Below are 14,563 nucleotides of genomic sequence, written 5' to 3' on the forward strand. Positions count from 1 at the left end.
AGATGTATCTATGGTTAGGTTGTATGGTTACACCCCATGGTTACAGACGTATCTATTGTTAGGTTGTATGGTTACACCCCATGGTTACAGACGTATCTATTGTTAGGTTGTATGGTTACACCCCATGGTTACAGACGTATTTATTGTTAGGTTGTATGGTTACACCCCATGGTTACAGATGTATCTATGGTTAGGTTGTATGGTTACGCCCCATGGTTACAGATGTATTTATTGTTAGGTTGTATGGTTACACCCCATGGTTACAGACGTATCTATTGTTAGGTTGTATGGTTACACCCCATGGTTACAGACGTATTTATGGTTAGGTTGTATGGTTACACCCCATGGTTACAGACGTATTTATTGTTAGGTTGTATGGTTACACCCCATGGTTACAGACGTATTTATTGTTAGGTTGTATGGTTACACCCCATGGTTACAGACGTATTTATTGTTAGGTTGTATGGTTACACCCCATGGTTACAGACATATTTATTGTTAGGTTGTATGGTTACACCCCATGGTTACAGACATATTGATTGTTAGGTTGTATGGTTACGCCCCATGGTTACAGATGTATCTATGGTTAGGTTGTATGGTTACACCCCATGGTTACAGACGTATCTATTGTTAGGTTGTATGGTTACACCCCATGGTTACAGACGTATCTATTGTTAGGTTGTATGGTTACACCCCATGGTTACAGACGTATTTATTGTTAGGTTGTATGGTTACACCCCATGGTTACAGATGTATCTATGGTTAGGTTGTATGGTTACGCCCCATGGTTACAGATGTATTTATTGTTAGGTTGTATGGTTACACCCCATGGTTACAGACGTATCTATTGTTAGGTTGTATGGTTACACCCCATGGTTACAGACGTATTTATGGTTAGGTTGTATGGTTACACCCCATGGTTACAGACGTATTTATTGTTAGGTTGTATGGTTACACCCCATGGTTACAGACGTATTTATTGTTAGGTTGTATGGTTACACCCCATGGTTACAGACGTATTTATTGTTAGGTTGTATGGTTACACCCCATGGTTACAGACATATTTATTGTTAGGTTGTATGGTTACACCCCATGGTTACAGACGTATTTATTGTTAGGTTGTATGGTTACACCCCATGGTTACAGACGTATTTATGGTTAGGTTGTATGGTTACACCCCATGGTTACAGACGTATTTATTGTTAGGTTGTATGGTTACACCCCATGGTTACAGACGTATTTATTGTTAGGTTGTATGGTTACACCCCATGGTTACAGACGTATTTATTGTTAGGTTGTATGGTTACACCCCATGGTTACAGACGTATTTATTGTTAGGTTGTATGGTTACACCCCATGGTCACAGACGTATCTATGGTTAGGTTGTATGGTTACACCCCATGGTTACAGACGTATTTATTGTTAGGTTGTATGGTTACACCCCATGGTTACAGACGTATTTATTGTTAGGTTGTATGGTTACACCCCATGGTCACAGACGTATCTATGGTTAGGTTGTATGGTTACGCCCCATGGTTACACACGTATCTATTGTTAGGTTGTATGGTTACACCCCATGATTACAGATGTATCTATTGTTAGGTTGTATGGTTACGCCCCATGGTTACAGCTGTATCTATGGTTAGGTTGTATGGTTACGCCCCATGGTTACAGCTGTATCTATTGTTAGGTTGTATGGTTACACCCCATGGTTACAGACATATTTATTGTTAGGTTGTATGGTTACACCCCATGGTTACAGACGTATTTATTGTTAGGTTGTATGGTTACACCCCATGGTTACAGACATATTTATTGTTAGGTTGTATGGTTACGCCCCATGGTTACAGACATATTTATTGTTAGGTTGTATGGTTACACCCCATGGTTACAGACGTATCTATTGTTAGGTTGTATGGTTACACCCCATGGTTACAGACGTATCTATTGTTAGGTTGTATGGTTACACCCCATGGTTACAGACGTATTTATTGTTAGGTTGTATGGTTACACCCCATGGTTACAGATGTATCTATGGTTAGGTTGTATGGTTACGCCCCATGGTTACAGATGTATTTATTGTTAGGTTGTATGGTTACACCCCATGGTTACAGACGTATCTATTGTTAGGTTGTATGGTTACACCCCATGGTTACAGACGTATTTATTGTTAGGTTGTATGGTTACACCCCATGGTTACAGCTGTATCTATGGTTAGGCTACATGGTTATTGTCTGACCTGACTGTGACTATAATAGCACCAGTTAACAAGCTCACTGAGCTCACACACTAACCCAGCTTAGCCTATAGCCAAAGCTGCTAAATCTATCGGATATAGGGGGAAGAAGGATCATCACTAAGTCACATGGATGTTGTGTTTTTAAACGTTTTAATGTTTGGTTTTGTAATAGAATATTCATTAGGCCTGTTGTATCTTTTCATATTGTAGGAGCCGTATCTGACACATCAATGGTTTTTGACTGGCAAAAGCCACTACACATACGATTTTCTGGATCCTTGACGAGGATGATGGTGTTATTTAAAAATAACCATCACATACTATTAGGACAGAAGTGGATTCCTACTGAATAACATACTTCACATTTCAGCTCCATCACAACATGTGAACTGGATCAACAAACAATTTCTTCTAACTGAGCAGGTTTGTGCAACGTAATAATAAGCCACTCAGGTTTATCTTTAAATACCTGAGCCTCATCAAAACTGAGGGGATCCCTGATATTATATTACTACTCTTGATAAAAGTCAAAAGTCCTCTCACCGGTAACAGTGGAAAATCTACTTCTTTCGGAAGACAGCTAATTGGAGTACATAGGAAAACAAAGCACAGAGCAGATTGGAACTCAGATGTGCGTTGTGGTCAGACCTGGGTTCAAATACTATTCAAAATCTTACAAAAACATTCAGCGTTTGCTTTAGCTTGCCTGGAGTGCCAGTTGGGTGTGGTTTGCACTTTTGGGACTTTTATATTGTTTCCATATCAACAGGCAAGCTCTCTCAAGCACAGCTGAAACATTTGAAATGTTTTTAAATTGTATTTGACCCCAGGTCTGGTTGTGCTATATCTTACCATGAGGTTTATCAAACAGGCAACTCTGAAACCTTGTTCATAATCCTCCCTAATCATTTGCCTAACTCATGTTAATGTCCTGTTTCTTTTTTAGGAAGTACCTTGCTTATCAGAAACTAGAGATTTCTTTGCTATGGCTCTGGTTCCTTCACAGTTTCGATTGGTTAGCTATGAACATGGAAGACCAAACAAACTCTACTGATCTTTTTAACATCTGAACTCTCAAAAATATATAAATAAACAAAATAATTTAAAACAGAAAAAGAGAATTACACATGAAAGATACATTAATAATAATGTCTAGGAATGTCCAGGCCATTGCAGTCCTTACAGCCGCATATCCCAGCAGAGAGGAAAAACAACAGTCCATCCATTAGACTTGGTCCGGCTCAGATGCTAGTTTCCACCCATGTTATTGGAGGCCCCAAGGTAGGGCTGCAACTGAGCCTCCATGATGACCCCAGGCAGGTGCCACCACAGGGGAGCCGTCCCCTTGTCCGTCTTATATGACATCATCACAGTGGATACAATGGAGTTAGTAGGAGATGACAGCAAAGATGGTGGATAAATCAAGATTCTCTCAGGCCGTTTATCATTGAAAAAAATGGTCTACTTAACAGGGGTGGGTCTCCCATGGACACCAATGCAATAGCAGCTGGGTCTGGTCTACTAAGTTCATTGACTTTCATTCAATCAGTAAACAAAACTGCGAGTGGGGTGTCTCGCTTCCTCTTCCGTCTGATGACAGCACAGAGGTCGCTCTATTTTCCCAGAGTTCTGTGCTCCCACTCTGTGGCACTTTACAGACAGCAGTTTAACTTGCCTTGGCAGGCTCCTTTGACTTGGCCGCCACCTTGGCTGCCTTCTTCTTAGCTTTCTTAAGTGCCTTCTCTTGCGCTTGCTTCTCTTCCTCCAACTTTTCCTTTTCCTTTTTCTTCTCCTGCTTCGCTGCCTTGTACTTCCAGACCGGAAGCTCCAGGTGGCCCTTGTGCCTCTTCGCCTTCTTCGCCTTCTTGGGTGTTTTGTCTTGAGACTTGGTGAAGGTGATCTTGGGGATGCAACTAGACGGGAATACAGAGTTCCGGTGGGCCATGGAACAAGGGATGAAGTTCCGGACGCCGCTGGCAGCCATCGAGAGAATACTATCCCTCCACTCCGCGTACGAGCAGCAGTTGGCGAGTGAGAAGGGGCTCGACGACGCTGGCGCAGGCTTGAAGGAACATTTCACACCGTTACTATGACACACAGAGCTTTCCTCCAGGTCCTTACTGCTGTGCTTCTCCATCAGCTCCGGCACGGCCAGGCGCCTCTTCCCGAGCTCGGGGGGGCTTGTGGGGCAGAGGGGCCGGCAGCCAGTGGAGACTAGAGGGCTGTGGATGGATGTGGTCATCTTCACCAGGTGGTCCATCACTCCGTTGTCCTGAGGGTCCTTGGGTAAGCTAATGGTCAGGCTGTCCTTCAGACGTTGAGTCAGTGTTTTGGGGATCATGGCTTGAGAAGAAGACAGAAGATAGAAGATTACTTCTATGTAGAACACCTAGTAACATTTCTTGCATTGCAATACAGTTTGATTCAGATTTATTGTCACAGAGACACACTACAGAGAAACACACATATTCTACGCACGCCCAATGGAGAGGTTGGATAAATGGGTCAGCCGCAGTGCAGCGCCCTTGGAGCAGTTTACAGGTTACAACAGCAGGCTACTGGACCACTGCCCACCAGCTTTTTCCCAGCCGGGGCAGGGATTGTAAACGGCAACCCTCTGGTTGTTGGCCGGCCTCTCTAACCTTTGGCAACCAGCTCCTTCAGCTCGGGCCACTCTATCACGTAGCTGTCGCAGAACTGCTCGGCGATGGGGTGCGCCTGGAGAAAACGGAGACGCTGCAGGACCTCGAAGCGACCCGTCTTCAGGGCCCAGTCCATGATGCTTTTCCCCCGGACCTCATCCACTACATTGATATCTGCACCTGGACATTGGGATAGGCAGGGAGACAGAGAAACATGAACGCACATTCAAAATGATCACAGGAGCTAGGCAACAAGGTTAGGCACTAAAGAAATGAGGGAAACTGATCAAGATTAGATTTTTATAATGTACTGTGTGAGGCATGTACTCTGACAGTTCAAAGACAATTCAAGTCAAGGTAATCGTCCTACTAAGTGGCTTGTGAAGGAACTGTAAAATGTGGAGGGAGATTGAGGATATTAACATAAACAGCAATACACTATGAGTTGGGCTATTCAATTTTGGTTCTGGGGGTTGAAACACTTCCATTTTTCTTAGAATCAGGGACCAATTCAGACCTGGGACACCAGGTGAATCCAATTTACTATCAGGTAGAAGCAAAAAAACAGAAATGTTTTGGCCTGCCAGGGCCAGAATTGAATAGCCCGGCGGCTACAGAGAGGAGAACTGTCACTATTTGATTGGCTAATAATGAGACAGTATGTGTTTATGAACATCTCCAGTTTGAAGCAGGAGAATCAAGGGTTTCAATTAAAGGGACAATCAGCATTCCAGCATTCCAGCCATTATTATGAGCCATCCTCCCCTCAGCAGCCTCCTATGGTACAGATAAGAATAGGTAGTAGGGTGACTTGATGGTGACCTGTTTTGACTTATGTACCGTTAATAGGTGTTACCACAGCCATGTCTCTATCAGTCCTGGTAAATCCACACAAAGCTAATCCAGCCTGCAACCCAAAACAGCTAGTCCCAGATTAGACAAGAAGACGAGAATAGAAAACCAATGTCCTCAGATTTGACCCTTGAACTCAGATAGATGTGCGTCATCATCCTTCTCCACCTAAATGGCTGTCATAATCATACACTTGGTCTGTGTCTGAAATAGCACCCTATTCCCTATATAGTGCACATTTTTTTTTTCTTTAACACATTCACAGTAACCATAGAAACCGAATGAACAATACAATAGTCAATCTAGTTCTATGATGATAAGTTGATAACCCATTTCACCATAGTAACTGTGCTTCTACTGATTCGTGAATAAACTTATTAAAGATATCAGTTAGGAAGTTGTCAGTATGGAGAGGGAGGGTTTTTGCGCCACTTGGAAAAGGAAAACCCATGGAAATAGTCTTTGGAAGTCCTTCCAACCCTGCACGCAAAGACTTCTGTTCAATGACTACTCCAATTCTTGATTTTACTGACTATAGCCACTTACCGGCCATGAGGAGGGAAGACACACAGTCTACCCTGCCTTGCATGGCTGCCTTGATGAGGGCAGTGAAGCCCCGGATGTCCCTCACCTCCAGGTCTATCTTAGGGTAGTAGTTCAGGATGAAGTTTAGAATGGAGATGTAGCCTGGGTGGAGAGAGGGGCTGTTATTAGGAAGGTTTAAGTTGCCATAGTTGTTATCACCAGTGGAATTGGGTGGGAATCTTCAGGGGAACATTTTAACAAGTTTTGTAACTGAATGGCCGTTGACTGTGATTATTAAGTTCCCAGTTGATTTAGTTCCAGTTACACCCCTGAGTATAATGCTGTGACCCCTACCAGATCATGGAATAGGCGCTTCTATTGATATGATATGATATGATATGCTCACCAAAGCTAGCCAGCATATTATTGCAATGCTTACCGGCCTGGGCAGCAATCATCAGTGCTGTGTTGCCTTCATTGTCCTGATGGTTTATGTCGATCAGTGGACAAGTGTGTAGACCGTAGACCATGTCCACATAGCCTCTGGAGACAGCAAGCATCAGACCATTCTGACATGGAAACAAAGCCGAGCCCAGATGTGGTCATTCAATATGCTCTAATGCAGTGTTTCTCCACCTTTTATGTACCAGAAACCGCCAAGCTTTTGTTCTTCCTCCTTGTGGGACCCCTTACATTAAAATGAACATTTGAGTAACTCACTAAAAAAGTATAAGCCAACCATCTCAAAGACCAGTCAGTATCATCCCGGGAATCATTGCCAGTCCGCAGGCCAAAGGTTGAGAAACACTGCTCTAAGGCAGAGAGAAATCAAATACTTGTTGAACCCAGAACCACCTGAGGGAAACATGACATAGTCCTTACCATGCCATTGATGTCCAGCTCCATAACCTCTTCCTTAGTAACCCCCCTCTCCAGGACCCTCTGTAGCTTCAGCGCCTCGTTCCTGTTACAGGCCTCGTACAGCGTAGAGGTGGTGCCTCCACTACCCCGCTCCATCTCATAGTCTGGCATGATAGAGTCCTCCGACACCAAGCTCGCCGTTTCGGACTCATTCTCAGAGAGTTCAGAATCCTCGGATGGGCCAGCGCCTAGTTGGGGATCATCTTGTGCATGAGCCATCACTGGACCACCAGGTGGACCACTGAAAGGATGAGATCACACCCGACCAAGAGGCCTCCTCTGCCCACGGGAGGATGAGATCACACCCGACCAAGAGGCCTCTTCTGCCCACGGGAGGATGAGATCACACCTGACCAAGAGGCCTCCTCTGCCCACGGGAGGATGAGATGTGGAGAGGACCCTGCCTGGACCCTGCTGATGATTACCACATCACAGCTGCTCCCTGGAAGAATAGACACAGACATACATGACTGGAGTGACACAGACAAACAGACACAGAACAGCAAGAGCGCATTCGCACACACACACATGCACACACAATATGACTGTCACACTCTTACACCACAGAGAGAGCTCTAATTCAATTACACATTGTGAAACAACTGGCAACTCAATTATGGATGTGAGGAATCAAACGTCCTGTTCGTACCCTATTTTGGTTCCCTTCTCTTCCATTTCCCCAAGATATTATCCTTTTTTTTAAATCAAAGAGTGTTTATCAATAGCTCATAGAGAGTGTCTCTAAACCTTCTCTGGCTCACAATAAACCAACTGAAATAAACCAGCATGGATCTAGTTGGCATGAAACATGCATATATTGTATAAGAATAGCCATCAAACAATCCGTTAGAGTCTGTATTTACACTACATTCAATTACCAATGTGACAAAACATTTTGTAATCATTAGCCTACATAGTTGGTTGACCCTCTCATCTCCACATCTTTCAGTCGATGTTGATCTGTCAAGTAAGTTGCCCCTGAACAGCGTCCTAAGGTTCCCATTAACCTGAGACGGCACGGTCAATACTCCTATGTTTTCTATTTCCAGCCGGGTCTGAGTGTAAGGACTGGTCCACTGATTGGTCTTAGTCAGAGTGAGTGAGTGAGGTTGTAAAGTAGATGAGCCTCAATCCCCCCAGACCTGAGGAGAGCCTTAATGACCGATTCACCTTCTAGATGCAACCTGTATTGTGTTTGCTCCGATATTTAATTTTTTACGTTGTCCTTTTCAGCACAGTTCTATCAACTATGGGGGATTCGTAACCAGGCCAGCCTAGTACAGCTCGGCTAGGGTTGGGTAGCTTAGGTCCTATAGTGTGAATCAGGCTGAGGAGAACCTGAGGTGAACCTGAGGTGAACCTCTCCCAGCCAGGTGTGGTTGACACGAGGAGGTATTGTAATCTGAACAATTACAGCAGTCAGAAATAATCTGCCCTCTCAGCCTCGTCACGGTGCAACCAATGCGCTACCGATAGACGTTTTGTAACTGGATTGAGGCCAGGACACCAGGACACCCTACTGGACACCAGGACACCCTACCGGACATCAGGACGCCCTACTGGACACCAGGACACCCTACTCGGAGACACACTGAACGTGACGGTCTAGTCTGTATCTGGAGGTCAATACCAGGATGAATAGATAAACCTTGCGTTTAAATAAAGCTTCTTGGGAAGTTTTCTAATGTCTATACTGAGCACACACTGTAAGCCTGCTTTATACACATTGCATATCAGGGAGAGTTTAATAAGCATTCAATGCATTTACTTTTAAAGCAATTTTCTAAAGAACGTGAAAAGGGAGGTCTACTGCTGCTGAACACAGACTAACAAGAATGATGTTTTCAGGAATAAGAAATTCAGCAAAAAGCGTTGGCTTCTCTCTCAGTGAGTCAGCCTATGTAGGCTAAGTGATAGGGTGTGTGTAATGGGTATAGACAGGGCATATGGTGCAGACTGCCTGCCTGCTATCATGTCTGGGAAGCCAGGCTGGGCCAGGCCTGCTCAGCATCTGTCACTGCATGGGGCTTCACCTTCAACTAGAGTAGAGTAGCCTGCTGGGTACTAATCAACCAATCTGTGTATATACACACACACACACACACACACACACACACACACACACACACACACACACACACACACACACACACACACACACACACACACACACACACACACACACACACACACACCAACTGCACTGGTAACAATCAGCAACAATGTTGGTAACTGCCCTGGTAACAATGTTGGTAACTGCCCTGGTAACAATGTTGGTAACTGCCCTGGTAACAATGTTGGTAACTGCCCTGGTAACAATCAGCAACAATGTTGGTAACTGCTCTGGTAACAATGTTGGTAACTGCCCTGGTAACAATGTTGGTAACTGCCCTGGTAACAATGTTGGTAACTGCTCTGGTAACAATGTTGGTAACTGCCCTGGTAACAATGTTGGTAACTGCTCTGGTAACAATGTTGGTAACTGCCCTGGTAACAATCAGTAACAATGTTGGTAACTGCTCTGGTAACAATATTGGTAACTGCCATGGTAACAATCAGTAACAATGTTGGTAACTGCCCTGGTAACAATCAGCAACAATGTTGGTAACTGCTCTGGTAACAATGTTGGTAACTGCCCTGGTAACAATCAGCAACAATGTTGGTAACTGCCCTGGTAACAATCAGCAACAATGTTGGTAACTGCCCTGGTAACAATCAGCAACAATGTTGGTAACTGCCCTGGTAACAATCAACAACAATGTTGGTAACTGCCCTGGTAACAATCATCAACAATGTTGGTAACTGCCCTGTTAACAATCAGTAACAATGTTGGTAACTGCCCTGGTAACAATCAGCAACAATGTTGGTAACTGCCCTGGTAACAATCAGTAACAATGTTGGTAACTGCCCTGGTAACAATCAGCAACAATGTTGGTAACTGCCCTGGTAACAATCAGCAACAATGTTGGTAACAGCTCTGGTAACAATGTTGGTAACTGCCCTGGTAACAATCAGCAACAATGTTGATAACTGCCCTGGTAACAATCAGCAACAATGTTGGTAACTGCCCTGGTAACAATCAGCAACAATGTTGGTAACTGCTCTGGTAACAATGTTGGTAACTGCCCTGGTAACAATCAGCAACAATGTTGGTAACTGCCCTGGTAACAATGTTGGTAACTGCCCTGGTAACAATCAGCAACAATGTTGGTAACTGCCCTGGTAACAATCAGCAACAATGTTGGTAACTGCTCTGGTAACAATGTTGGTAACTGCCCTGGTAACAATCAGCAACAATGTTGGTAACTGCCCTGGTAACAATGTTGGTAACTGCCCTGGTAACAATCAGCAACAATGTTGGTAACTGCTCTGGTAACAATCAGCAACAATGTTGGTAACTGCCCTGGTAACAATCAGCAACAATGTTGGTAACTGCTCTGGTAACAATGTTGGTAACTGCCCTGGTAACAATCAGCAACAATGTTGGTAACTGCCCTGGTAACAATGTTGGTAACTGCCCTGGTAACAATCAGCAACAATGTTGGTAACTGCTCTGGTAACAATCAGCAACAATGTTGGTAACTGCCCTGGTAACAATCAGCAACAATGTTGGTAACTGCTCTGGTAACAGTGTTGGTAACTGCCCTGGTAACAATCAGCAACAATGTTGGTAACTGCCCTGGTAACAATGTTGGTAACTGCCCTGGTAACAATCAGCAACAATGTTGTTTGAGAAAGTTATCTGTAACTTCTCACGTTGCATAAAACAAAATTCCCAAATGCATCTCTGTGCTCAGACAGAAAAAGAATGGCTATTTTGCTTCAAGGACTGACTGCTATATTTAGCCATCCTTGATGCTGCTTCTCTGTCTTTTGCTTACAGAAAAACAATGTGTTTATATGTGTGTGTGTGTGTGTGTGTATGTGTGCATGTGTTTTTATGTGCATGTGTGTGTGTGTGCATGTGTTTTGTGTGAATGTGTTTCTACGCTCCATTGTGTATGTGTGTGTGTGTGTGTGCACACCTGCTTGTGTGTGTGTGAAGGGGCAGGGATGGGAAAACCTTATTTTTCACCGCAACATAAACAAAGTTGTCGTCCACAGAGGGGCATTGATGTGATTTTATCTCTCTAGCTGCTTGACTTGGCCCTGCTTTCCCTACAGAATCACATAGCAACGTTTTCCAATCTCTTCCCAAAGAATTAGCCTTACCACGTTTTTTAACTACCTACATGACTACAGCTTAGCCTACTCATTAGTCTAAAAGCTTCCTTTAAGTAGGATCATGTAGGATCTAGTTTAAACACAGATAGGAACACTCAACCTCTTAAAGTCCCACAAGCCTTTATTTTCATTCCTTTGCTGTTCCTCTTAGAAGAATGAAGATTGATATCACTACAACGTGTTCTCTCTCTCTCTCTCTCTCTCTCTCTCTCTCTCTCTCTCTCTCTCTTCTGTTTTCCTCTGCCTGGCTTCCCCGGCCTGGACAATATACTACTGAGCAGTGGAGGCTGCTGAGGGGAGGACGGCTCATGATAATGTCTGGAACGAAGCAGATGGAATGGTATCAAACACCTGTAAACCATGTGGTTGATGTATTTGATACCATTCCACTGATTCCGCTCCAGACATGACCACAAGCTCATCCTCCCCAATTAAGGTGCCACCAACCTCCTGTGCTACTGGGTCACATAACAACAACTTGTTCTCTAACAACTTCACAAGTCTCTGTTGTTTCTCCGAACAACAAACTGTGGAAGGAGAACATTATAAAACATTATAAAAGGTGCTATCAATCCACAGCATGTGCCTCTGATAAGATTCTGTACAGAAAGTAGTGGGACCATGACCTTTGACAGAGTTACAAACCCATACATGCCAACAAGTCTCACCATAAAATGGTTGTCTATCCAATGGCGGGTATTGTCCTCTTCTCTCTCCCTCTGTTTACTCCCTTTCTCCGTCTTCCTGGGACAATACAGCATATGCATCCCCTCTTCCTCTGTTCCTCTGGGTTTGTCTGGCTAAGTACCAGCAACAACAGACCCGTGCTGCTCCAGCTAACCTGCTCTAACCTCCTCCTTACAGTGTGCCTAGGCTGTCCGATAGATCACCACCGCCACACCATCCTCCTCCCAGGTCTTTACATAGACAATGAACGCAAAGTCAGGCAGCAGGCAGCCTGTAGCTGTAAGTTTGTCAGGAGGCAGCATGCTCTCGCCCGATTACAGGAGATTTACAGGAGGATTAGAAGGAAAGAAACAGCGGAAGGAGAGCATTTCACCTGACAGGCTGGCTAGAAGCTGAGCAGGAGGGACTGCTCTCTCTCTCCCTCTGTCTCTCCAAGTCATTCTCAATCTCTCTCGCCCTCCCTCTTTCTCTCCCCCTTTCTCTCTCTTTCTTCCTCTCCCTCCTCCCTTTCTCTCTCCTACTCTTCTACCTCTATCAGGCATTCTCCATATCTCTTCTTCTGTCAGAGACAACCTCTCTAAAGGTCTAAGATAAGTCCTATGATTTAATCACACGTTATGTAGGTCAGTCTGTTGTAGTGGAATGGACCCGGTGTGTGTGTGTGTGTGGGTACGCCCCGATCCCCTGCCCCCCTGTCCGATTGTATAATCCCACTCCCAGTCTTTTTGTGACAGTGAACAGCTCCGGTGAAGTACACACAGCCTGGAGCCTGTTAGCCTAGCTGTTTTACCATGTAAAGCCATTGGATGGGAAACAAACTAACCTGTTACTGAGAGACAGGGGCCTAGTCAGTTAACACACACACACACGCACGCACGCACCCACGCACGCACGCACGCACGCACACACACACACACACACACACACACACACACACACACACGCACAGAGGAAGGTAGAGGCACTTGTCCGTCCACATTCACACACAACATGTTCACATAAAGACATCTCTAATCAGGGTCAGGCCCGGCCCTAGCCTTTTGGGGGCCATACGCGAGATTTGGTTGGAAGGACCCCTTACCTCGCGAGAAATACATTTTAGTGGCCCCTCTCTTGATGACGGAGAGAAACATTTTAGTTTTAAAGGTAATTCTCTGCAATTCTACACATTTTGCCATGGGGCAGGGACAAGTTTTTGTAATTTTATGACAAATTTCCTGCCATTCTACCCATTTTGCCATGATTTATGCCATGTTAATGATATCTGAGTGAGAGTCACTAACAAAATCAATGGGGGTCCCATGGAGGTCAGGGCCCCTGGGCACATGCCCTGTGTACCCAGTCGGTATTCGGTCATGATTACTACAACTTTAGATAGCTGGCTAGACAAACTTTCCCATCTAAAAATGGTTAGCCGGCATGGCAAACTGCTGATGCACAACCACATTTTGAAAGTGCACCTGCTGTATTCTACTATTCTAACTCTCAACAGTATGTTGAGACGTGACTGAGTTCTTTAGCTTTATGCCTTATGCCCTGATCAGGGTACACACCAGTTTAGCACAGAGCTCCAGTTACCAAGTAATGGAGAGAGAGCAGTCTGACCCCTGCTGGTTTTAAAGAGAATCACTACGTCTCCAGGACAGTCCTGTCCATTCTATCAGGTGCTACAGGTGTTCAAAGTGTAATATACACATGCAGTATAGAGGACACTTTTATACAAAATGACTAACAGTAGCGCCTGCATACATTTTTGCATGGGTGGCCCAAGAGGGAATTATACCACAATCCTGACGTTGAAAGTGGAATATTCTACCAACTTTACCATACAGAAACAGAAGGGTCCATGTCTTAGGATAACTGAAATAGACTGAGTGTACATTTCAGGGCACTGTTAAGCTGAGCCTTTTAAAACAGGCCTAAGGACATTAGCCACAACCGAAGGTACCTGTGCTCTCTGAGCTCTCTGCCCCTCCTCTCACTGAGGTGACCACATGGACAATACGAATGCACCAACAATTACATTTACATCACTATGCCTATCATAGAGCGATGGAAGGGCAAAGCTCTTTCTTTTCAAAAACCCTGTAGCTTTACTCATAAAATGAACAATAAAAGTATGTCAGATATCGCCAATTGAAGCCCCTGCTCTAAAAACCCGTCAACACTGTGACAGGTTGAGATCTGTCAGTTGATCTCGTATTAAGAGTTAATTAGACAGACAACTGCTGATGCTAACAACACCCCACTGCTGTTTCTGGCTTCCAATCCCTGTCAATCCTATCAAATGTAATTCGCCTATTTATTAGATTACACCTTTATTTAACCAGGTAGGCTAGTTGAGAACACCTTTATTTAACCAGGTAGGCTAGTTGAGAACACCTTGATTTAACCAGGCAGGCTAGTTGAGAACACCTTTATTTAACCAGGTAGGCTAGTTGAGAAAGTGTTCTCATTTACAACTGCGACCTGG

The 14,563-nt window shown here is 44.4% G+C and overlaps 1 protein-coding gene across 1 annotated transcript; it reads right to left on the reverse strand.

Annotated features, from left to right (window-relative positions):
• Nucleotides 1-2,188: 2,188 nt before the first annotated feature.
• LOC139417376 (photoreceptor ankyrin repeat protein-like) lies at nt 2,189-12,350 on the reverse strand. Its single transcript, XM_071166646.1, has 6 exons — nt 12,072-12,350; nt 7,141-7,621; nt 6,698-6,827; nt 6,280-6,420; nt 4,882-5,061; nt 2,189-4,582 (listed from the first exon to the last, which is right to left on the reverse strand). Exons 2-6 carry the CDS (start codon nt 7,396-7,398, stop codon nt 3,906-3,908), a joined length of 1,386 nt encoding a protein of 461 aa, XP_071022747.1. The 5' UTR covers nt 7,399-7,621; nt 12,072-12,350; the 3' UTR covers nt 2,189-3,905.
• Nucleotides 12,351-14,563: the final 2,213 nt, after the last annotated feature.

Source organism: Oncorhynchus clarkii, chromosome 9, assembly GCF_045791955.1.
Source record: "Oncorhynchus clarkii lewisi isolate Uvic-CL-2024 chromosome 9, UVic_Ocla_1.0, whole genome shotgun sequence".
Classification (NCBI taxonomy): Eukaryota; Metazoa; Chordata; class Actinopteri; order Salmoniformes; family Salmonidae; genus Oncorhynchus; species Oncorhynchus clarkii.

Bases quoted from the DNA above. Each gene is read 5' to 3' on its own strand.
- LOC139417376 (XM_071166646.1), bottom strand. From the start codon at position 7,398: ATGGCTCATGCACAAGATGATCCCCAACTAGGCGCTGGCCCATCCGAG. The intron at 6,828-7,140 runs GTAAGGACTATG...TTTCCATGTCAG, and splicing joins AGCTGGACATCAATGGCATG to AATGGTCTGATGCTTGCTGT. The intron at 5,062-6,279 runs GTAAGTGGCTAT...CCCAATGTCCAG, and splicing joins GTCTTCCCTCCTCATGGCCG to GTGCAGATATCAATGTAGTG.